General features: G+C 34.1%; 1 protein-coding gene and 1 pseudogene across 19 annotated transcripts; both read right to left on the reverse strand.

Annotated features, from left to right (window-relative positions):
- Positions 1–569: 569 nt before the first annotated feature.
- LOC147391020 (uncharacterized) lies at positions 570–6,428 on the reverse strand. 19 transcript variants are annotated; one of them, XR_015183321.1, is made up of 11 exons: positions 6,082–6,428; positions 5,883–5,965; positions 5,656–5,781; positions 4,796–4,874; positions 3,973–4,194; positions 3,786–3,864; positions 2,971–3,145; positions 2,795–2,855; positions 1,870–2,706; positions 1,537–1,620; positions 570–1,121 (listed from the first exon to the last, which is right to left on the reverse strand). XR_015183321.1 is itself a non-coding variant. In XM_086460209.1 (10 exons), the coding sequence occupies exons 1-5, from the start codon at positions 5,973–5,975 to the stop codon at positions 3,066–3,068; spliced, it is 417 nt and encodes a 138-aa protein (XP_086316335.1). In that variant the 5' UTR covers positions 5,976–6,075; the 3' UTR covers positions 570–1,121; positions 1,537–1,620; positions 1,870–2,012; positions 2,110–2,706; positions 2,795–2,855; positions 2,971–3,065. The 19 variants fall into 19 exon arrangements, 8 of the variants coding, with proteins under 8 accessions (XP_086316335.1, XP_086316333.1, XP_086316334.1 ...); XR_015183314.1 differs by lacking the exon at positions 2,971–3,145 and adding an exon at positions 3,175–3,250 and having other exon boundaries at positions 6,082–6,424; XR_015183318.1 differs by having other exon boundaries at positions 3,786–4,194.
- A 3,320-nt stretch (positions 6,429–9,748) lies between these two features.
- Positions 9,749–18,988, reverse strand: LOC147391021 (low affinity inorganic phosphate transporter 4 pseudogene; annotated as a pseudogene).
- Between the last annotated feature and the right edge of the window lie 7,085 nt (positions 18,989–26,073).

Raw genomic sequence — 26,073 nt, forward strand, 5'->3', positions numbered from 1 at the left:
AGACCCACTCTAATCGAGGTGTCGTTAATGAAATTAAACGGCTATAAGCCGTTCTAAATCTAAGGATTTGGAACCTCGAAAAACCGTTCCAAAACTCAAACTTTGGAACGGCTTACAACCGTTCCAAATCTGAAAGCACTCGCGTAAAAACACCTTACACAGCGGAATTTTAGACATCAATTTATAACCGTTCTTAAATATGAGACTTTAGACATCGGTTATAAACTGATATCTAAATGGTTATAAACCGATATCTAAAATATTTTTTAAAAAAATTAATGTTTTTTCCTACTCATATAACTAGATCTACTCATTGGGAAATGTTTGGACTTGAAAAGCTTGATCACTGGCTCAAGGATGTGAGCCGGTATAACTAACAAGGGAGCTACATTTGGTGGAAGGGAATTTGTTATAGAAAAAACAACCTCAATGATTTGATCCAACTCAATATTCAAAACTTGATTGAATTGGGATTCACTGACGCCATCCCTAGACACACAATACATTATTAATCAACAAATAAGAAAGATAAATAGAATAGCTAGAGATAGAAAATTCTATTGCAGTCATTAAGATCAAACAAGTGCTAAGAAAATATTATACTAAATACGAATCTAAAAAACAACTGACTTTATTGTCATTCCTAATTCTCATCCTTTACAAGAACATATTATTAATCTACTTCGAAATATTTCACAAATGCCAACTGAAAAGTTTAAAAAATAGATAATAAAAAAAATAATAATAATAAAAGTAACTGAAAATGATAACCTGGCTAGGCTTCCTTTTCCCTGAACTAGTATAGAAGTCCACCAATAGCTCCCTGAAGTTGAAAAAACTTTTGCACCCTCACATCAATCCATATGATAAAACTAAATTGTAGAGCATAATAAAAAAATAATAATTTGAAGAAGAAATCAACTGATTTTAAAAACCTTTTGCTATAAAAATTTGAGAAAAATAAGAGAAACTTATAAGAACTGTGCTTACCAAACTATGCTTTCATCTTCTGTATCAGAAACTTTCTTAAATAAAGAATCTATCATCTCAACCTTCGGTGATTGTGTCCTCACCGATGCTCCATAACGAGAAATCAGTGGCCAATTCCTTGAGTTGACGACCTAAGAATTTTTCCACAAATTGAAAATAGTACCAAAATGTGATTATAATCAAGTATATTCCACGTCTACAGAAATATAAACCGAACCGTGAAAAAATACACAAAATTTACAAGCAGACTTGATAACAATAAGTAATAGATGAGCAAGCCAATGTTCATTATGCTACTACACGATGTCAAGACACAAAAAGAACCTCTTGGGTAACCAAAATCCAAACATTTGGAGGATTTCATCACAACTAATTGCTTTTGGACGGTAAAGTCATGAATTAGTAATCCTCAGAAAAAGGGTTTCTCAATCAGACCACAACCAACGAATATTTAGCTCAGATTAGCATCCATGTGTCCACACACGCAACTACAATATAAACTAACAGGATACCAAAATAGATTTTTTGTAAACCAAGTGTCCTTACCTGCTGTCACCAACAAAATCACTGGAAACCACGTTATCTTCGGTGTATCCCAAGATTCCCTTCATATTACCTTCAGACTCTTCCCTGAGAACCCAAAATATGATAATATAAAATTAAAAATCAGAACAAAAAATATCCCCCAAACAAATAATTGGTGAAATGCAAGTGCATATGAAATAAAACTATTCTTGACAGGCATTAACATCCTTAAAAAATAAAAATAAAAATAAAAATCTATCCTACATTTATAGGATTTTAGCGCCTACTAAATGAAAATCCCTCTATAACTATTTCATCAAGGATTTCAGAAAGAAAATTATTTTAAATCCCTACTTTATAGCAGTCTTAATCTGCTCATAAGTAGCCGCCTTCTCTAGCCTTACAGTGAGATCCATCCCTAAGACATCCACTGTAGGGACACGGAAAGACATCCCAGTCAACTTCCCATTCAGTGAAGGGAGCACTTTCCCAAAAGCCTACACAATACAACAAGATAAGTCACGTCCTTCAACAAAATACAGCCATTGTACACCACTGCAATTAATTACAACTCATAAGCAATTAACAACATACCAAGAGAACACAACATTAGATACTTAAGAACTGAAACTCCCTTGTATTTTGATCCTTGTTAGAAGGCATTCTACCATTTGTATGAATCCCAAGGAGGATTAATTCCGATCTATAATTTTTTTACCACTAATAAACGAATGAGATCTCTAGAAAGAAAAGACATTAAAATCAAAAGTTTCAATGCTTGTTGATATCTCACAGGGAATGATAAATAAATAATAGGGTATTTTAGAAATACCCCATGAAATTGGTGATATTAAGAAAGATGACCCCCCCCCCCCCCCCCTTGACCGTAAGTCAAAAATTGACTTAATGGTGAAATTTTGTTTTCAAAATGCTCTTCAAATACTTGCATTAGAAAATCAAAATGTCACTGTTAAATCATCAAGAAAAAGCATGATCGACTTATGGTCAAGGGGGTAAACCAATATTACCAATATAACAGGGGATGTTTCTAAGATACACTAAATAATATGATTTATGTGGAAGAAGTCCATATCTTAGCAGCCCCAGTACTGCTGGGAATGATATTAAATGAAGTAGCTCTTCCACCTCTTCAGTCCTTGCTGGATGGTCCATCAACAGTTTTCTGTGAGGCTAATATCAAAGAGGCAAATTAATTAATGTAAACAGCCCAAATTTCTAGAAACGGCAAACTAATGAACACATGTACAATGAAACCAACCTGTGATGGTGTGGACAGTGGTCCTAAGGCCTTCAACAAGGCCAAATCTATCATTGATGACCTGTTGAATTTTAATAGAAAACATCCGTAAGATACACTATCCAATTGAATTTATTAAGAAAAATCATTTAGAAATATATAGAGAGAATTAAAACATAAGAGAGCACGAAAACAACCTTGCCTTATCAAATTTGGATAACCTTCTTTGCTTTCCTCCAACTCCATGATTATGGAATCCAATTTTTTGATAAGGCAAGTACCAAATCAACCATTAATCCAAAAAAAATTCAAAATTTCCAGTATTGCTCTGCTTTTTCCTCAAATAGTTTCTTATTTCTTTCCTCTCATAATCTGCAGTAGAATGCAAAAAATATAAATACCTTGAAGGAGTTCATTCTCATGCCTTGGATGGCTCACTCAAACACCCCGAAAGACATACACACTTTTTTGGGAAACCTAATTTCAGCCAAAAACAAGGCAAAGAAAAAAGTTCTAAATGTTATTCTTATTTAAATCTCTACAAGAACTTTTCAAGTTGCTCATCACTCTCATGTTCCTTATACCCAATACACCAAGCCTACCAAATGGTGCCCTTTTTAGTACTTGTAGAGTCCCACAAGAAATCTCTTTAAAGTTTTTCTATGCAGTTTGCTATTAAAGCCAAAATTCATTACATAAGACAGTAAATAAAGTAGCTTGAGAAGGCAGTTCTCATTAGTGTCATTCTTTAACGATAGGATATTTTAAAAACAAATTAAAAACCATTTTTTTCCATAATCCAATAATCTAGTACAGGAAGCCCAAGTTCCAATAGGATGACCAAGGTGTTCTGAGAAAGCAACCCAAGTTACTTCTCGAAATGACCTTTATCATCCTCACTAATCTCTATCACTTGATTTTTCATCAAATTGACAACCGTTCTTCCAAATAACCATTGCTATTAAATTCTTTCCATGGAGTCATGATCTAGAAGTAAGTTTCAGTATAGTACCTTTGGTAAGATTTTCAGAAGGATTGCTAACTGGGATCTTCATTATACAAAACTGAAGGGACGACAACAAAGATCTAACCTGTAGCAGTTAATAAGAAATATGGTTAACGAATTAAAAAAAAAAAAAAAAGGTCAGTTAAAGTTTAATAGAAATAGTCTATCAAATCCAAGAATGTCTATAGATGACCTTCTCAAAGTATCTTGATATGGGACTTGACACATCTAGCCAACTCTATCTAATATTTTCAATTGCCTCCTTAAGATATTAGTACATGCAAAAGAAAACACAATTTATATGGGCATGCAAAAGAAAGTTCAAGTACTTTCCTGTTTGCCCATATGCAAAGCGAGTTGCTTTGGTCCGTTGAAAAATTATTGGAATAATGGGCTCCACTGTCCCGCGATACACCTGCATAAAAAAAAGAACCATGAAAATTAGTTAAGAGGCCAGTAGTATGAAGATGGAACATGTCCCAAAACTACCATATGCTGGGAACTCACAAGATAGCAATCTTTTCATAGGAAAAACTTCCAAAAACAGATGAGAAAAAAGTAAGTTTACTTGCTGCAAATGTTAGAGGATCTTCAAAAGATCCTATTGCATCAGCTAAGATCTTGAAAGATATGCTTACCCATCGTTAGTCATACAAATTATAGATTTTAAACATATCTTAATTAATTTTATACAAGAAGAACAAATTGCTTTTTAATAAACATAAAAATTTATCAAATCCATTTGAACTAGTTTTGGATGGCTAGACTCATCCAAATCACATCAAATCGTTCAAAATTCACTAAGATTCGATGCATAACAAATCTAATCCTAATAATCGGTACAAGAATATAAAATCTTCCATATAATTATCTAAAAAATACAAAAATTCATCATTCAACACCAATAAAAAACCTAAATGCATGAAATTCAAGAGAAAATTATGTTTTTAAGATAGACCGAGAACAAAATTAGCAAAAATGGAAGTGAAATCAAGTTGAAAAGGATAAAAACTCACACTTTGGTGATGCGATTGTCCTGATCGTAGGTGATGTGAAACCAAGTACCAACTGTTGGGGTCCAGTTTTTAAAAACACCTGTCAAAGGTTAGGTTTTCTAAATTTAATGTATTAAACACGGATAAATCTATGCCTTTGTTAGGCAGTTCATAATCAAGACTACGATTTAAAAGGCCAAAGTATCTAATACTCCATAGTCTGTTAAGCAATCTAATGCAAGCTGCTCTACTTTTGGATGTAAGGTATCAGAATAATCTACTGTTAGAAATATGGTGGAACATAAGGGCAGTATGCTGCCAATGGAATAGCTACACATGGCACATATGCAGCAGGTGGCACTGAGGATCATACAACTAGTTATTCTTGTTACCCAAACTTGAACCATTTTATCCTTTCAGCAAAATCAGGAAGTTATAGCAGGCCAATCAGAAAAGTTTATGAATCATGTATTGGGTGAGTCTATTCTACACTTAAGGGATCTCCTACGTGCACCTTCCAATGGTCGGTCATTCTGATGAGGGACCTCCAATGATGGGTCTCACAGCTGCATGTGCACCTATTTATGGCGATGCTGTTGGTAGACTGCGATCAACAATCCACTAGACATATACCAAGCTACATGAAACAAATGTTGTGCTAAGGAAGCACTTTACGTTGCTGTTTTCTAGGTGAATTTCGTGTTCAATCAGAAACCATTAGACGATTCCTAGTTATGCCCATCCCATGAGAATTGAATTAATCTTAACATAGTCAAACCATTATATAAACAGGGTTAGCCACGTGAATTGTCTATGATTTCTCAGTCTAGAGAACTGAGAAGAAATAAGAAAGAATCTTAACGAGCTAAAGTATATAATACCTGCCGTTATAGTGGTGACTGAAATTTGAAGTTCACCAAGAAATAAACAAGTTCCGGAGCAGGTCCTGGATTAAACTTCTAAATATTAATCAAATGGTCGAGAAGACCACTTTCCGATGCAGTTGTCTGAAAGTGAGACAGCAATAACAAATCAAAAGAGAAACAACAATTAATGGAAGAATAAGGGCCACAACAACTTCTCTAGGAATTAAGATAAGATAAATTACCTTTATGGATTTTGGTTTGTTCAATTCTGCATGAGAGACGTAACTTTCAACCAAGGATTTACACCTTTCTTTATATGTTTCACCTACATACATTGCAACGAGGAACAAATCAACAACTCAGCCGATCGAAATTGATTTTCCGAAGATTTTTTCGAAGTAGAAGGCCGAGAAATCTAACAAATTGAAGGAAGAACAAAACCTAAGGGAGCTCTCAAATCCCTCGATCAAACGCCCATGGAATCAGATGAATTGGCTTGTAGGAATGAGTTTAGGATTTTTAATTTTGGGGAAGAAGAACCCTAATATGGTGTCCTCTATGAATATGGTGCCGCTGCTGATCCTCCGGCATCGAAGCCCCTCTTCTATTTCTCTCTTATCACTAATGCCCATATGGACTTCCCCTCACATACGGTTCTACAATAGCCTTCTAAAATTCCTCTCCCTTTCATCCTTGGCAAAATTTAAAAAAAAAAAACCTAAATCAATGAAGGGTCCGTTTAGGTGATAGCCCCCAATTCTTGATAGAGATGCCGACTATACCATGTGATTTATCATGGATTTTCCTCTTCCTTCCTACAGATGGCACCAATTGTGAAAGTCAATTTTGTAATAAATTAGCCTTGATCACGATTTCAATATTCAATTCATAAAATAATAAAAAGATCATCGAAAAATGGAGAAGATAAATTTTTTTAGGTGGTTCGACAAATGTGCCTACATCGACGGGTTCGGAGAACCGTTTTATTATAGATTTCATGGTTACATAGTCTTCTCCTTTTCTTTTTTCTTTTCCTTTTACAATGGTCTCCAGGCCTTTAAATAGAAAAAACCTTAAAAAGAGTCTTAACCTTAATTAAATTACAATTGACCATATTACCCTTATCCAAATTAATAATTACCTACAAAATGGGAATAATCATTTTAAATTGGAATTTTTTCTTAATAAGATAGAATTCTCTTTAAATGATGCCACGTGTTCGCCTCGAGATGCACATTGATGATGTGAATGGACGATTTGGATGGGAGACGATTTTATCTCTCCACATCACTCATTTTTTGTTCTATAATTACTCTTAATATCAATTAATATTCCCGAGTTCATTATTACAACTCAATTTACTTATATAAATATCTTCTCACCATACTTACGAAATCAAATATCTAGATTACTAAAAACATCAAAATGTGTCAACCCACTATATACTCAACTTGAACACGTCAAACTTTCTTATCAGCCATTAATACACTATTATCGTTTTTATCTTTTATTCGATCCTTTAAAATTAATATATTTCCCAAATCTTAACAATATTTTCCTTAATATTATTAAGTTTTTTTTTTTTTTTTTTTGTATAATCTCCTTGATATTTTCACATTTGTAATTCAACTAAGTTTATGTTGCAATCCATCATTCACTTATCAAATATATATATATATATATATATATATATATATATATATTCATCATATATATTCTTTCAAATTCTTAATCACTTCATGCACTATTTTTCAAACTATAATTAATAGTCTTTCTTGCTAATAATTAATATTAAAAATAATTAATACCCTTCACACTTCTAACGTAACCATTACGCTCAAAATCATTACTAACTTCACATTTTGTATCTCGATTTCCTAAACAGCATCATTCTCCCAAAGAATCCACAGGAGTATGATTTTCAACCAACCAGTCAATACCTAGAATAAAGTTGAATCGATTTTTTTAATTTTAATTGATCAGTTGACTAATCGTCAAATCATCATTAAACAATAAAACATATCGACCTCAAAATCATTGTTGTACTCAATCCATTCCTCTACTTCAAATCAAATAATAAATCAACTAATTATTGACCTAATAATTATGTTTTATTTCTTTAATTACTCTATTTCACATAAAAGATCAAGACCTTTCCTTATCTGCATAATCTTCTTTTCTTTTGCATTCATCAAATCTAGTGTATTTGGTAATAATTCGATAGATCCACTTTCACATTAACTATCATTTCCATTTTCTTCTCTAAACTAATCCACAAATTTTATTCTCATCCAAACACCATCTATTTATTATTTTATCTCAAAGATAGATATTTTGACCATTTCTATTAGTCTTTCATTTCTATGTCATTCCCTGTACCTTTCTTATTCTAATTTTCTCCAATTCGTAATTCTTCATTCATAAGAATTTAATATATTCTCTCATTCAAAATCAGACTAGGCGACTGAAGTATGTCTTGCCTTCTATCTTTTATGACAAATCGTTCTCTAATCAATCCAACTTAAATATCACTCACAAATAAAATAATCATATAATTATTAATACAATACGTGAAGTTTTTGTCTTCAATAAATTTTAATATTATCTTATTTAATTGTATCCCTTTTATATCCTATCTACGAACATTGCAGCTCAAACTGTTTATGATATCTAAATTTAGGGTTATATTTTTTTTTTTTAATTTTAATATTTCCAATCCCATTAATTCCTAGAAAAAAAAAACACTATAGTATGACATAACAACTTCCATGACTCTAACGCAAATCCTAGTCATACTACGGTCACATGACTCAACTGCAACACCATACATTATGATCTTATCCCAATTTAGACTATAAGAGGCCTCTAGATTCAAAGAGCTCTCGTTCCATTCAAAATTAATATTGAGCTCTAACATCACTCTGTAGAGCCCCCAAATTCTAAAACGAATCCCCATGATTTTGTTTCAAAATCCCAAGGCAATAGATAACACTTCCCATAGATGGTAATAACATAAATAGAAAAACACAACTTTAAATGATAATATATAGGGAAAATTACTTAAAGGACCCTCGCGGATGGATTTTTTTTCTAAATAGTCCCGAAGTTTTGTGCATTAACTTGAGAGGACATTTAGTAAACTTTTTCTTTCTTACTGGACTCTCGTACTGTTGAGTTCATAATTTTTACTGCTGAACTTGACGTTTTTTTTATTTAGTGTCGAGTTCACAGTTTTTATTGTCGAACTTGACACTTTTTTAATTACTATCGAGTTCATTGTTTTTTAAATAAAAAGATGGTAAACTCGACACTGGTTAAACCCACCCATTTTCAATTTTACAGTTTTTTTACTAAAATAAATGGAAAGATCCGCTAAAAATATGAGATAATGACTTCTTTAAATGATTTCAACACAAAAAAACCATTATTGATCGATTTTCATTCAAAAACTAAGAAAAAAAGTGAAAAAACCCTTAAAAATGACTTCTTCTTCTTCTTTCTTAAATCATTTTTGACGGAATGCAGTCTCCGAAAACCGATTGAGATGTTAAAAATCAAATTTTTGGATGAAAACGATGAGTTCGAATGATTAGGGCATTAAATCGTGAGAAATGTGGGATATGAGGTCTAAGGCCCATTTAGAAAGAAAAAGTTTACTCAATGTCCAGCCAAGCAATCGCTGAAAACTTAGGGACTATTAAATAAGAAGTCCCTCCGCAAGGATCCTTTAAGTAATTTTCCCTAATATATATAACAACGAAGTCTATTTAGCTAATAAACAACAATCAGAGTGTGGGAATTAACCTCAATCATAATTGTGATCCATGTACAAATCTCCAAGTACAAAGTTTATGAGAAACATTGGCAACAAAAAATAATTCAAACTTTTTAAAATAGATAATGATATTTCTTTTTTGTTCCCAACAAAAATATTATATGGCAAGGCCAAATAAGTTGGTATTTAGTTATTGATCCGTCTCCATACATTTTCAAGCCCACTCATTTGAGTTGAGTTGAGTTGATATATATATTAATACAACCGTAACCAGTTACGCTTCTTATTTAGAAGTACTGAAGTGTTATAACCTGCCAAAAGATCAGTGTACCCCTACTCCCACACTGGCCGACCTACCCTTTGATGATCGGACATCTCGGTGGCATTCCCTCCTACACTACCACCACCACTACCATTGCCACCATCCTCTCCTGATATCTCTTCCAATGACCGCCCTTTAGTTTCGGTCACTAGGAATGTACAAAAGAACCCAAGCATGTTCGTAAATGCCTAAACCATCATTGCATGCTTGATTGGCCCTGTTCTTCCATCCAATGTGTAAGTTTGTACCACAAATGCCCCAATCATGGCCCCTGCCTTCCCTGCCGCGGCACTCAAAGCATGACATGTTGATCTCACTCGTGTCGGAAACAATTCAGCAGGGAGAACGAATGTGGTACTGTTTGGTCCAAAATTTGCAAAGAAAAACGTTAGCCCATACAAAATTGCAAATAGCCAATGATTTTCCTCCTTTAAGTATTGGTATTTCATCCCTATAATCAACATGAAGACAGACATCATGAAGAACCCGATAAGTTGGATGTAGAAGCGACCGATACGTTCAATGAACAAAACCGTGAACCAGTACCCTGGGAATGTGCCAAACATAGCAATCACGAACATGGCACGCGAGGTCTCGAACATTTCTCTAATGGCACTAACTTCGACAGCGGGACTTACAAGACCGATCGCGGGGAATATATCCTTTTGTGTTAGATTTTGGCTATAGAATGCTATATCCAACAAGAACCAAGTGGACATAGTACCTATAAGATGTAGCCCATGTCAACGAAAGAACTCATTAGAGAGTAACGGGTAGTCGTTAAGGGATTTAAATTGTGCTAATTTTTCTTGGTCGGCTTGGATTTCTATGTCAAGCACTCTCCCCATGTCGGCCGCCGCTTGTTTAGCATTTCCCTCTATAAGTGCGGTGTATCGACCAGTCTCGGGCATCTTCATTCGCCAATAATATGTTAACAGTGCAGGCAATGCCCCAAGCATAAGAACAATCCTCCAAAGAAAATCTGCCTCGGGTGGTGTTGAGAGCTTGTGATGATCACTATATGATGGTGCTGGATAATACTTGAGGAAAATTGCTGAAAGGGTCATGGAAACTAACCCAGCCGCAATTATACCAACACCCTGAATGGCGAAGACCGCAGCAATGAATGCACCACGTGTCTTCTTATTGGCATACTCTGACATAATTGTGGCTGAGAGGGGGTAATCACCACCAATGCCGAATCCAAGCCAAAATCGGAAGAAACAAAGAGTCCCAATTACAGATGTTGGGGTGGAACCGAAGGATAGACCACAGCATATAGCACAAATGACCATAAGAATAAGGGTCATCCCATAAACTTTTTTCCGCCCGAGCTTGTCCCCGAGCCAACCAAAAACAAGTTGACCTGCTAACGTCCCAAAAAGAGCAACCCCCACGACAAAGTTGTTGACATTAGGGGGGAGTTTTCCAGGCTTATTTGAATTCTCTTCATAATAGTATATGCGGCCTAAGAGCTTAGAGATGGTGATGTGAACCTTCTTGGATTAAGACCTTCTCTTGATGATCTCTTCTAAGAACCCTTTTATTCGAAGGCTTCGAACGTTCTAGATTGTTTTAAAACAAATTCAAAATGTTGATCGGACTAAAACCCCAAGGAAACTAAGTCCTTGAAACCTCAATCTAATGACACCACAAGGATTGATCACTTCCTTGATAAGTCGAAGAGTCATGTCTTTTCTTCAAGAACTCGAATGAAAACTCATAAAGAACTCATAAAGAACCCATAAAGAAAACATGAAACAAAACTAAAGTTTCTTTGAATAAACTTCAAAATCTCATAAGATGTAAATTATCAATTGTGTCCCAATTACAAAATGAGGTGCCCTTTTATGGACAAATTAGATCAAGATTAATTCTAATTAGTCCTTGAAAAAATAAAGAAAATCTAATTAGTCCTTAGGAAATAAAGAATTCAAACTAAGGACAATTAGAACATACAAATTCCCAATTAACCCTTGTATTCAAATTGATCTTCCAAATTGACCTTTTGCATAAAAAGATAGTTGACCATCCTTGATGAAACTTTGATATCTCCGAAGTTAGCCTTAGAATCTTCTAGAATGGCCTCTTTGTATTGGACTTCCACAATCAAGCCTTGCAATGCCTCTTCCATCCGTTTTGTCATTGCCCTAGTCATCGGACCGCCAATTCCTTGCAATGGTTCTTGAGAAGACTTGGAAACAGCAACTCGATCTCCATTATTCTCCCCCTCTTCGAAAAGATTCGTCCTCGAATCACCTACATTAAACAAGGATAAATCAGCAACATTAAAAGTTGCACTAACATTACCATAATCACTCGGCAAATCAACTTTGTAGGCGTTATCATTGATCGTTCCAAGACTTGAAATGGACCATCTCCTCGAGGTTGCAATTTTGATTTCCTTTGGGTAGGAAACCGCTCCTTACGCAAGTGCACCCAAACCCAATCTCCAGGGTGGAAGATAACTTTCAAACGACCCTTATTGGCTTGCTTAGCATATTGCTCATTCTTCCTGTCAATGTTAGCTCGAACTTTGGCATGTAAATCTTTCACAAAGTCTGCCTTTTTCTTACCATCAAGATTAGCATGTTCATTAGTAGGCAAAGGTAAAATATCCATAGGCGTTAAAGGATTAAAACCATAAACAATCTCAAATGGAGAAAATGAAGTAGTTGAATGAATAGTCCTATTATATGCGAACTCAATATGTGGTAAACACTTTTCCCATTGTTTTAAATTTTTTTGAATGATAGCACGCAACAAGGTAGTGAGTGTCCTATTAACTACTTCAGTCTGGCCGTCCGTTTGAGGATGTGCAACAGTAGAAAATAGAAGTTTAGTTCCTAATTTACTCCATAAAGTACGCCAAAAATAACTAAGGAACTTAACATCTCTATCACTAACAATTGATTTAGGTAGCCCATGCAATCGAACTACCTCCTTGAAAAACAATTCAGCAATATGTGTTGCGTCATTGGTTTTAGTACATGCAATAAAATGGGCCATCTTACTAAACCTATCAACAACAACAAATATACTATCTTTACCATTTTGAGTCCTTGGCAATCCTAAAACAAAATCCATAGAAATATCAATCCAAGGCTGATTAGGTACAGGCAAAGGGGTATACAAGCCATGCGGTCGAATTTTAGACTTTGCTTGCTTACATGTAATACACTTGTCACAAATAGATTGAACATCATGCTTTATATGGGGCCAATAAAAATGCTCACGTAAGATATCTAAAGTTTTTAGGACACCAAAATGACCCATTAAACCTCCCCCATGACTTTCCCTTACAAGTAATTCACGAATAGAACAATTAGGCACGCATAATTTATCTTTCTTGAAAAGAAATCCTTCATGCCTATAAAAGTCACCAGATGCACACTTAGCACATGCATTCCATACTTGGCTGAAATCAGAATCATTGGCATACAAATCTTTAATTAATTCAAAACCAAGTAGTTTAGTTTGCAATGAAGTAAGTAACACGTACCTTCTTGATAATGCATCGGCCACAACATTTTCCTTCCCACGTTTATATTTAATTACATAAGGAAATGTTTCTATAAACTCCAACCATTTAGCATGTCTTTTATTAAGCTTACCTTGGGTCTTCAGGAATTTTAAGCTCTCATGATCAGAATGAATGATAAATTCCCTTGGCCATAAATAATGTTGCCATGTTCGAAGAGTTCTCACTAGTGCATAAAGCTCTTTGTCATAAGTAGGATAATTCAATGCTGCCCCACTTAGCTTTTCACTAAAATAAGCTATTGGCTTAGAATCCTGCATCAAAACAGCTCCTACTCCAATCCCGGATGCATCACACTCTATTTCAAAAGCTTTATCAAAGTTTGGCAAACACAACAAAGGTGCATTAGTTAACTTATCTTTCAAAGTTTGGAAAGCCTGATCATGCACATTAACCCAATTAAAAACAACATTCTTTTTAACAAGTTCATTCAAAGGTGCAGCAATAGAACTAAAATCCTTAACAAACCTTCGATAAAAACTTGCTAAACCATGGAAACTTCTTACCTCGTTCGCATTCTTAGGTGTAGGCCAATCCTTTATTGCCCTTACCTTTTCCTCATCAACACTAATTCCCTGCGAACTAACAACAAATCCAAGAAACACAACAGATTCCATACAAAATGTGCATTTCTTAAGATTAACATATAATTGATGTTCTCTTAACACACTAAACACAGCATGCAAATGCTTCACATGGTCATCAACATTTTTGCTATAGACTAAAATATCATCAAAGTAAACTACCACAAATTTTCCCATGAAAGCACGCAAAACATGGTTCATTAATCTCATGAATGTACTAGGGGCGTTAGTTAAACCGAAGGGCATTACTAACCATTCATACAACCCATATCTAGTTTTAAATGCAGTTTTCCATTCATCTCCCTCTTTCATGCGAATTTGATAATACCCATTCTTTAGATCAATTTTAGAAAACAAACGAGAGCCATGCAATTCGTCAAACATATCATCTAACCTAGGGATAGGATGCCTATATTTTACCGTTATCTTATTAATAGCTCGACAATCCACACACATGCGCCATGTTCCATCTTTCTTTGGTACTAAGAGAACAGGAACCGAACATGGGCTGAGACTTTCCCTTACAAATCCCTTCTGCAACAGTTCATCCACTTGCCTCTGTATCTCCTTTGTTTCCTCGGGATTAGCTCTATAAGCAGGTCTATTTGGTATAGCAGAACCAGGTATGAAGTCTATTTGGTGCTCAATTCCTCTTAAAGGAGGTAAACCATGTGGAATCTCCTCGGGGAAAAGATCCTCAAAATCCTGTAATAAAGACAAGACAACACTAGGCAAAGAGGAGTTAAGATCGTCAGTAGAAAAATAAACATCTTTGTACATAAGAACTAGAACTTGTGGCCTTGCTATCATTACACTTTTAACATCATATTTGTCAGCAAGTACACTCAGTACTTTATTCTTCTCTCCAGGTTGCTCACTTTGCTCTCCTTTTTGCTCACACTTTTGTTTCTCTCTCTTTTTGCACTCACTTGCTATCCTAACCTGGTCTTCATAAGCTTGTAAAGGTTTGAGAGGGGCCAATACAATTTTTCGATTGTTCATTACAAAAGAATAACGATTTTTATACCCATCATGCAACACTCTCCTATCAAATTGCCACGGTCGACCGAGTAATATATGACCGGCATGCATCGGTGCCACATCACAAATAACCTCATCCACATACTTGCCTATTGAGAAAGGAACCCGAACTTGCTTGTTGACCTTCACTTCTCCACAATCATTCAACCATTGAAGCTTATACGGTTTAGGATGTTTCTGCCATTTCAAATTCAACTTCTCTACCAACAAGGTACTAGCAACATTGGTACAACTCCCACTATCAATAATCAATGTACAGACTTTATCCTTCACGTGGCATCGTGTGTGAAAAATATGCTCACGTTGCTCCTCATCTCCTTCATCCTTAGGCTGTATACTCAAAGCTCTCCTGGTGACAAGTAAATCACCATGCACAGGCTCTTCTACTTCAACATCAGAACAATCCTCTAATGGAGGCATCTCGTTGTCACTTGAACTAGCACTTTCAATGTCTCCGTTTGCCAATACAACCATAACCCTTTTGTTTGGGCATTCAGAAGCAATATGTCCAAACCCTTGGCACCTAAAACACTTAATCTGACGTGACTTAATAAGAGGTTTTGTTTCAGGTCTATCTTTAGGAATAGAAACCAAAGGCTTTGACTTTGTGTCTTCTTTTGGTTTGAAAGGAATTTTGTTGTCCTTCCAATTTGGTCTCCACGGATTATTAGAAGATGATCCAGATCTGAACCTTCTAGACTTGATTTGCTTTTCCACTTTAATGGCTTTGTGCAGTAACTCTTCCATCTCCACATAATGGTGCAACTCAACCACATCAGCAATCTCTTTGTTCAATCCGGCAATGAATCTAGCCATGGTTGCTTCTCTATCTTCCTCTATGCTTGCTCTAATCATGGCAATCTCCATTTCTTTATAATAATCCTCTACACTCATGGAACCTTGAACCAACCCTTGCAATTTAATATACAAATCTCGATAGTAATGGCTAGGAATAAATCTTTTACGCATCACTGACTTCATCTCATCCCATGATCGAATAGGTCTCTCACCATTTCTACGCCTATTGATCACCAATTGATCCCACCATATACTGGCATAGTTTGTAAATTCCACTGCGGCTAGCTTTATTTTTTTATCCTCGGAATAATTATGACAATCAAAAACGTGTTCAACTTTTCTTTCCCACTCCAAATATAATTCAGGATCATTCTTTCCGTGAAAGGTCGGAATCGTCATCTTTATGCTACCCAAATTATTATCTTCTTTGAAATCTACTTTCTTATCCCGTCGATAATGTACTCTCTCCGCTTCGGAATGAATATCGTCTTCTCCGTCGAACTCATGTCTTCGATATGGTTTAGATTCATTAGAGGATTCCATATTGTCCAACCTTGAATTCAACAATTTAAATTGATCATGAACGGCCTTGATGAATAATTTTAAGTCGGTCTCATGTGGTTCTCCCCCTTCCTTACTCATGGTTGAAACCCTGTAAGTTAAAATAAACGAAAAAAAAAAAAATATGCAACAATCTTGTAAGTCCCGGAAAGTGATGAAAATGATGGAATTGAAGGTCGAAACGGTGTGGAACGAGGCTATGCCTCGTTCAACTTATAGATCTCGAAAAGAGCTTCGATTTGATATGCACTAATAGTCGTTCCGATATCCGGATCAAAAGTTATGGCCGTTTGAAGTTAACAGCTCCAATTTATCAATTTTCTGCAACTACAAACAGCGAATAGCCATTTCCTTTTTTTTTTTTTTTTTTTTTTTAAATCTGAATCAACAGCAAATAATAAGCTCAAAAACTAACAATGACAGTCCTCAAAACAGTAACTTGACGATGGAATCCGTGATTCAATCAACTACCACGTTCTTTGGTGTTTTTTTTTTTTTTTTTTTTTAATCATAAAAGTCTGATGAACAACACATACAGCAACAACAAGTTACTGCCTAAACATCAAAATTCCAGCAGGTTATTTCCTACATCAATCGTCAAAATTCGATGAAATCAAAAATGCAGCTAAAGAACATTAAAGAACATTAAGGAACAGTAATAAATGCTTGTTCGTGAACATGTAAGAGATCAATTCTTTGAAAGAACGTTCTGTAATGGTCAAAGTTGACGATGAATTCAACAAGAACAGATTTATGACGATGAATTCAGTAAGAACAGATTTATGACGATGAATTCAGCAAGAACAGATCTATCACCCAAATTAAAGAACGTTCTGTAATGGTCAAGGTTGACGATGAATTCAGCAAATGGTCAAGGTTGACGATGAATTCAGCAAATGGTCAAGGTTGACGATGAATTCAGCAAGAACAGACTTATGATTTATATCATGTAATGTGTTGCTGAATTCCAACACATCGTTTTTTTTTTTTGGTTTGTAAGAGTTAGTTACAGCAACATTAATGATTCTTGGTTCTTCTTTAATGGCGGAATGGCTGTAACACACTTGCTGTAATTTCAGCAAGATAATGTTGTAAAACTATGAAGATCTTAAAGAACAGCAACAGTAGTTGTTCGTTGGAGGTGTTTTGTCGTAAGACCATTAAAGAACAACAACAAATGAGAGCAGATGGTTATCAACAACGTTCAAACAAATTTCAAACAAGATTCAGCAAGGCTGTTGTGGTTTCTGCGATTGGCGTGGATAGAAACAACATCAATAGCAAATACCAATCAGCATGAAGAACATTAACTATTTGTTGTTCAACGAAAGAACATTAAAGACAAGAATGAAAGATTTTTTTTTTCTTTTTTTTTTTTTTTTCCAGCAAGAACAGTCCAATTTGCACACGAAATTAAAATTCAACTTGCACACGAAATTAAAATTTGAATTCTTTTAGAAACATAGATGATCATGTAGATTATATATCTTCGATTGATTGTTGATGATCGATCACAATTTATAATTTCAGCAAGAAAAAATTTCAGAACTCACAAAGAAAAATACCGCAAAGAAAAAAATGCAAAATTTACAACAAACTATGTAAGAACAACTACGAAATTCAATGAATGTTCATGGTTTCCAACAAGAACGGATCAAGATGTTTTAAAATAATAAAAAAAAAAAAAAAAAAAACCTGGTTTCTAGCCATCATTGGCTTTGAATTGCTATGAATTTTGTTGGGAAGCAAGATATACCAAGTTTGATCTCCAATTCGAATGTCACCCGAACCAAATCTTCGAAGGATTACTTCAATCTTGATGTATTTTCCAGCAATCTTGATGCTCTGATACCAAATGATGTGAACCTTCTTGGATTAAGACCTTCTCTTGATGATCTCTTCTAAGAACCCTTTTATTCGAAGGCTTCGAACGTTCTAGATTGTTTTAAAACAAATTCAAAATGTTGATCGGACTAAAACCCCAAGGAAACTAAGTCCTTGAAACCTCAATCTAATGACACCACAAGGATTGATCACTTCCTTGATAAGTCGAAGAGTCATGTCTTTTCTTCAAGAACTCGAATGAAAACTCATAAAGAACTCATAAAGAACCCATAAAGAAAACATGAAACAAAACTAAAGTTTCTTTGAATAAACTTCAAAATCTCATAAGATGTAAATTATCAATTGTGTCCCAATTACAAAATGAGGTGCCCTTTTATGGACAAATTAGATCAAGATTAATTCTAATTAGTCCTTGAAAAAATAAAGAAAATCTAATTAGTCCTTAGGAAATAAAGAATTCAAACTAAGGACAATTAGAACATACAAATTCCCAATTAACCCTTGTATTCAAATTGATCTTCCAAATTGACCTTTTGCATAAAAAGATAGTTGACCATCCTTGATGAAACTTTGATATCTCCGAAGTTAGCCTTAGAATCTTCTAGAATGGCCTCTTTGTATTGGACTTCCACAATCAAGCCTTGCAATGCCTCTTCCATCCGTTTTGTCATTGCCCTAGTCATCGGACCGCCAATTCCTTGCAATGGTTCTTGAGAAGACTTGGAAACAGCAACTCGATCTCCATTAGATGGTGGAAACGCAGAAGAGGTCATAGGCATCGGTGAAAAACCCATACCAGCGATTATGATTGCTGTAACATGGTACCATTGGGTACGGGCACTATCGAGGGCACTGAGCACGGCAAGGCTTGATGTTGCCATTGGTTTGGTTGCTTGGGGGTGGTGTTGCATGAGTGCACTTTTATAGTTAGATATTTAGAAGAACAATATAAAATGGGCGTTTTGATCCATGTTTTAAAAGGATCAACAATTATAAATGGTACGTTTTTTTCTATGTTTACAAGGGTAGGAATAACCAAGGAAAAGGAAATCTAGAGAATATTCCTTTTGGGTTTTGCTTGTTTGGGGGATATTATGATTTAAATTCCTTTTGTCCCCTTTGTTTTTGTTGTTGGAGTATGGGTTGCACTATGTCATAAGAGGCAAATAGCGGTATTAACGACTTACCAAACCAGTGGTTCTACAACGACAGCCTTTATCAGTCGTCCCATGAAAGATGACTGTTTTCATTCTACTTTGTTGTTGCTGTGGAAGACAAATTTGATTAGTCGTTTTACTCCGTCAAACATAGGGTTCCTTATAAGAATAGGAACAAGTATCAAGGTGTCCCGTTCCTATAGAATAGGAACGATGTCTACCTGGAATGTTTTTGTTGGATTTTAAAATACATCGCTCCTAACCAAGCCATTTTCTACATGGCATGAACCCGATGTGTTTAATCTTCAATTAAAATGTGTCATGTAGACATTGTACGTTACTATAGGAATGGGACACTATTCTGGATCGCGACTCCTCTTATAAAGGCAATAACAACCAAATTAAATGTTGTTTATCCCTGAGTTGTTCCCCATTCTCGTTGTTTCTTTTATATATAATAATAATGAACCCCGAGGGGTTGGCTCAATGGCAATTTCGGACCGATAAATGGTTAATGCCCATAGGTTGTGAATTTGATACCCAATATATATGAGCATTAATTCCTCAATTGCCACCTGCAAGGATGCAACCACACTTACAGGTGCGTGTGATGTGCAGGTGTTGCACATGCCCTAGGACACCCTTTGACAAGACCATGGTCTATGGACTTGGCCAAGCTTAGACATAGGTCTCGTCTACTGTCTACAGGGATACCCATTGTGATTTTCATTATTATTTTGATTAATTATTTTCAAAAATTTATGTATTATAAATTCATGATCACAGTTTTATAGCCAATTGGACCGATTGAGGCATCATTACATCAAGGAAGATTGTATGTATGAATCGGCCACCTTTAATTTTCACTTTGGAAAATTCAGATGATTTATGAGAAGTTGGTTGATTAATTCAATTTTAGTATTTCTTTTTAATTAAATATATTAAGAGTTTAAATGTTTTATATGTGGACGAGATTTTTGTGTTGTGGCATCTATTTTTGTTTACTATAAATAAATAATTTATTGTACATATATTTATCAAATCTATTTGAACTGATTAGTAAGGGTTTTGAGTCATCCGGATCAGCTCAATCTCAAAAAATAAAAACATATGTTCAAAAATTTCAAAATATAATAATTTAATATCAATAAGTGTTCTATGAAAAAGTTAGTATATATATAACGGTATTATAGACATTTTCATTTTAATATGAAATAATTATAGAAAATTTTATGTATTCCCTTTAATATATATTTTTTAATTATATAGTTTCCTTAGCAACAATATAAATTCTATTAAGTAACATCAACATCTCATGGTGATTCCGCCTAGTGGTAAGATTCACATCTATCACATAATGTCGATAATAGAAGTAAATTGACAAATCCTTACCTCAACCAGCAATTTTAATTTATTAAGGATTTGTCAATTTATGAAGTATATAAGGATCTTTCTGTAATTTTACAAGTTTACTCTTCAAACTTCAAAGCATTGTTCCTAGTATGGAAACCATCCAAGAGTCTAGGACTTCCTACCAATTCCAGTCCCATAAATGGTTTTGCAGGTGTGTAATAGGGCTGTCAATGGATCAAATAAAACCCAAAATATGATCCATTTTGATCAATAATTTCAGAATTGGATTGAGGATTTGGGTTTTGGCAAGGATCCGATATATATGATAACTTATCTGATTGGTTTTGATTCAAATATGTCCCGATAGGATAAATTATAAGAAATTATGAAGTTTATTTATATTTCAGATTTTATATGATCCGGACCCAATCCAATTGCTATTAGAATGGATTTGGATCATAATATTGAGATCTGATAAAAAATGGATTCATACAAGGGTCCGATTATCGTCAATTCATTGTTTTTCTACATAATCCCTTATTTCCAAAAAAATTTAAAAATCTCATTTTGTTTGTTGTTCAGAGGTAACCTCTTAATTGGGGGTATGAACATTTTTACATTTTGAGTTATGCATTAAACATTGGCGGTAGATGCATTTTAGTTAATGTTATGATTTTGTTGGTGGATGATTTTATTTATATATTTTTATGGATGCATTTTTTTCACATGATTTGTTGGTGAATGCATTTTTATTATGTTTTGTTTTATGATTTAGAAACAACTGTGCATCCAATGCTTAGGACACCACAAAAGAGGCAAATATTATTAGTAATAATAATATTATTATTGAAAAGAATCGATTGATTATCTATCACATGAGAATCTGTGAATGTATCTTCACTTTTTGGTATAGAATTTATTAATCAACTTTTAGATAAACCTTCTTCAAATTATTATGAATTGTTGAGGATGAAGAATAGTGCATTCATTAGCTTTTGTTGTTTGTAGCTACGTCATTTTTGAATCTAAAGATCACTGCTATGTAGGTTTTGAGTTGCCACCATTCTTTTTTAGAAAAGAGTGTGAATGGTCATTTGAAAATTAGTTTTTAAAAATTTGACATTTATAATGACTCTTGTACAAATTTTATACATTGGTCTACCTAAAATCTAGGCAAGTGTTTGATTAAAGAGAGAATAGTGTACTAGGCACTCATCTCTCTCCACCTTAGATGGTAACCTCGAATATGTGGCCACTTTTAGAAAAGAAAAAAATATAAAAAAAAAAGTCGAATAAACAATGATTTATACCCTTAAATATAAAGAGTTTAATACCGACTTAGATCATAGGGATCACCTCATTGAAAGAGGTGATCCTTACACAAGTCTTGCCTTAGGAACGTTATTTTGAAAAGTGTTGGCTTATGAGTATGGTCCCACAATCATAAATTGATGAGGGCCCCACTCCCAATAGCTTCAAAATGATTTGAATGGTGTGTGCAAATTGTGAGTATGGATAAAAAATGATAAAATTTTATTTTGAAAAATAGCTTCAACCCCTATACTTTCGGTTGAACCAAAGTCTAATCTACCGAAGTTAGGGGAGGGTGTTTATTACATCCTAGGGGCTTTCTAAACCAAAAGTAAAGAAGGGTGAGGGAGAGATGGAAAAGGGAGATGGAGAGGGGAGAGAGGGAGGCATAAAAATAAAAAGTCTACTCTAAAACCCACTTTGAAGCCTTTATTTTTTTCATCTTTCCTTCTTCTTCTTCTTAGGTCTTTGTTGTAATATTTAGATTAAGACATTTTTTCATAAACGAGAGAGAGAGAGAGAGAGAGAGAGAGAGAGAGTGAGTGAATGAAGTGATTAGTGATGAGTTGAATAGATCTTAGATTTTTTAGGGGGATTTGAGAGCATAAGGTTTTTGAGAGTGAGAGAGGGTTTTTATTAGGGGTGCACATGGTTTGAATTGGTTCGGATTTTAGCAAAATTGGAATCGAACCAATCCAATTACCTTATAGAACCGAACCAATCCAAACCAACTTTGGTTCGGATCTGTTCCCGGCTTTCATACTTTCAAAATAGAAGAACTAGTATTTTTTTCTTTCAAAAGAGGAACCCTTTGGATCAGATCATAAATAATGCCTATTTTCAAAATGAAAATGATTTTATGATTAAATTTTGACTAAAATCTATATAAATTGAAAATCAGAGGAAGTTTAATGAAACTAAAAAAAATTACAATTTTAAAATTAGTATTTTGGATGGATTGGTATGAAAATTAATCCATAAATTGTAGATTAATGAATCCAAGCTATAGTATATTTCATCTAACAAACACGGCATAAAGGTTCTCGTAAAAAAACAATGAATCAAACTCTTTGAAATTTTTTTCTATAAATGGGTTGATCCATTTGAGAGTTGAGGGAGAAATTTGTGTACATTTTTTATGAGTTTTTGTTAAAAAAAACTAGAGGAGATAAAGTTGAAGACTTTAATGAGTTATCTCTTCGTAACATACTAACATAGTTGAGAGAGAAAGAGATGAGTTACCTTTTCGTTTTTCAATGAGGTGGCAAGTGACGAGATGAGGGGGACGAACTACGGTTAGGTTTTCTTCAAACTTGAAGAAGAGAGAAATAATAATAGAAGAACGAAACTAAGAAAAAAATTTATTTTTAAGTAAATAAATAAATATATGTATATAATAGATACTTCGGATTAGTTTGGTTCCTAGATTGGTTCGGTTCTATTATACCCCTAATCTGGAACCGAACCAAATCAATCAGATTTTTTTATATACAATCCGTACCCGAACCAAACCATACTCAATCCGAACCAATCCAATCCAAAATGCTTCGGATTGGTTTGATTATCATATTTACCTAATGCAACGTGCACCCCTAGTTTTTATAGGTGTTGAGTGGTTACTTTTAGGGTTAATAGTCAAAGAAAATGACATGAATTTTAGGCTAAAAAGTTTGACATTTTGGATTAGGGAGGGCTAAATGAGGTAAAAGGGTTTGATGGGTTGACCCAAACCCATGGATAAAATCCAATTGGGTTGTTGGGGGAATTTGAGAAGAATGGTGACAACTTAGATGGCTTAGGGTGTCTAGGCAAACTAAAAGCCTAGGACTTATTTTATTGCAACAAATGTGGGAAAAATTCAAGAATCGGGCTACTAGGCCCTTGATTGAAAATTTGGCAAAATATTTATTTTTATGGGTTTTATCGAGGTAGGCCCGTGCAAATTGGGGTGTCTACAATAACTCCTCTTTGTAGGAATTGTGTGCAAAGAACTGCAAAGAATAGACTAACCCTCTTTTGTGTGGGTTCGAAAATTTTATTTAAATACAATTTAAAAACACTAAATAGATTGACGGATTTTATAGAAAGTGGCCACCTAAGCACGGGGTTTGACAAGGTAAGCCTTTCAATTCCTTGATCTCGTGGCACGAAGCACATTTGAGATCTATGATATTGTTGAAAGTTTAATGATTTATGAAATTATGACATTTTTAGTCATTTTTTGATAAATCAGAATTAAAGTGCCATTCAAAATGGACTTTTTTTTTTTTTTTTTTAATTTCTGAATTTTTTGTGAAAGTTTTTCCTTTTTTTTATTTATAACTATTATTATTATTATTATTATTATTATTATTATTATTATTATTATTTTATCTTTTATTTTTGTTTGTTATTAATATTATTCTTTTTTACTCACCCCGTACATGGTGTATAGGTTGAGTGAGCTTGGATTTTCCCGTCTTCATAACACAGGTTGGGCAATTTTCTTCGCATCGTATATAAAATACAGGGAAGGTTGCAGGATTGTTACCTATTTTTGGTATATGGACCAGTAGTAATTTTTCAAAGTTTAAAACCCACGCAAAGCCCTCAGTTCATCATTTTCATTCGTCTTCTTCATTTAACCTCTAATTTTTGTGATGTTCATCTTAGTGTTTCACCATTCGTTTCTTCTTTTTAATTCTTTTTACACTTTTCTTCGGCCTTGGGTGTGTCTAAAAGTGCCTCGACACTTTTTACGATGAAATATAAAATATTTAGATAAATTGAAAGATTTTCTAGAGAATGGGGAGTTATCACCTAGTTTAAGTCTAAGAATAAAAAATAACTCCAAATGGATCTGGGACGGTCCATAGTAAGAGATATTGGCAAGAGGTCGACTTACGGGACTTGGAAGGTGTTAGGCACTATACCTGTCCAATTGAGGTTATCGGTCTCTATTACGATCCGAGACAATCCTATGTTCAACAAGCAAAGACTAAAGTCAACTAAGATTCAATCATCATCGTTATTATTTTGTGTTGAATCGGCCAATCAAAACATTAACACTTTGTATCGAATTTATCAATCAAATCTCATGGTTATGATTTCTTAAATGTCACATAATTTCTTAAATTCCACACACAAAGAAAGAATAAAAGAGCAATTTGAAAAAGCTCAAATCACATCTAATGCCCTAAGGCTCACGTGGCAAGTTTTAAAATAATAAAATTCAATTAAAGTGTCATATGCGTAAATAATTTTCAAATTGGTTAAAATTTCTACATGGATGAATAATTTCCAAATTGATTAATATTTCCACATGCATAAATAATTACATAAACGGTAAAAACATCATCACTTGCATGTACAAATAATTACCAAAACGGTTAAAACTTCATCATAGGCATGAATAATTATAAAAACGATTAAATATTATCATGTGCACAAATAAATTATCGACTTAATTAAATATCATCACATGCTTGGATAATTTTCAAAATGGTCAAATATCATCATATGCACAAATAAATTACTAAATTAGTCGAATATTATCACAAGCATGAATAATTATCAAATCAATCAATATCTCATCTTCAGTATGAATAAATTATTTAATTGGTGAAATAATATCATATGCACAAATTAATTATCGAATCAAGCAAATGTCATCATAAGCATGAATAAATTACCAAATTGGTGATTTGACTCAACTAAAGTATTTGTGTGAGAGAGAGAGAGAGAGTCTAGAAAGAGGTCTAAGGCATTTGTAAGGGGGTTGGTGAGAGGTGGGGCTGCTATCAATACGAGGGGAAAAGGGTCCGGCTAGATGTGGGCGATTGTGAGAGAATAAAACAAACTTTACCGTAGAGGTTGAAGATGACGGACTTTTAGGAGAAATCAATATGTTTTGACTAAAAGTTGAAGATAATGCATCTATGTTATTTTCTAGTAGTCTTTAACATAAAACCGAGTTCAAGGGTATTAAATTAAGAGACTGAAAGAATCTGATGTTCTCTTCCTTAATGAAAGAAGAGATATGTTCAATGATATTTATAAAGGCTTGTTACAATCTAAACAGAAAAGGGAAAAATCCAGCAATAAGGAATGTACAACTCATTGTAACAATAAAGAGAAAAATAAGGAAAGAGAGATTTTGGGAAATC

This window comes from Akebia trifoliata, chromosome 11 (genome assembly GCF_017979445.1).
Source record: "Akebia trifoliata isolate Shusen 1 chromosome 11, ASM1797944v1, whole genome shotgun sequence".
NCBI classification, from domain to species: Eukaryota; Viridiplantae; Streptophyta; class Magnoliopsida; order Ranunculales; family Lardizabalaceae; genus Akebia; species Akebia trifoliata.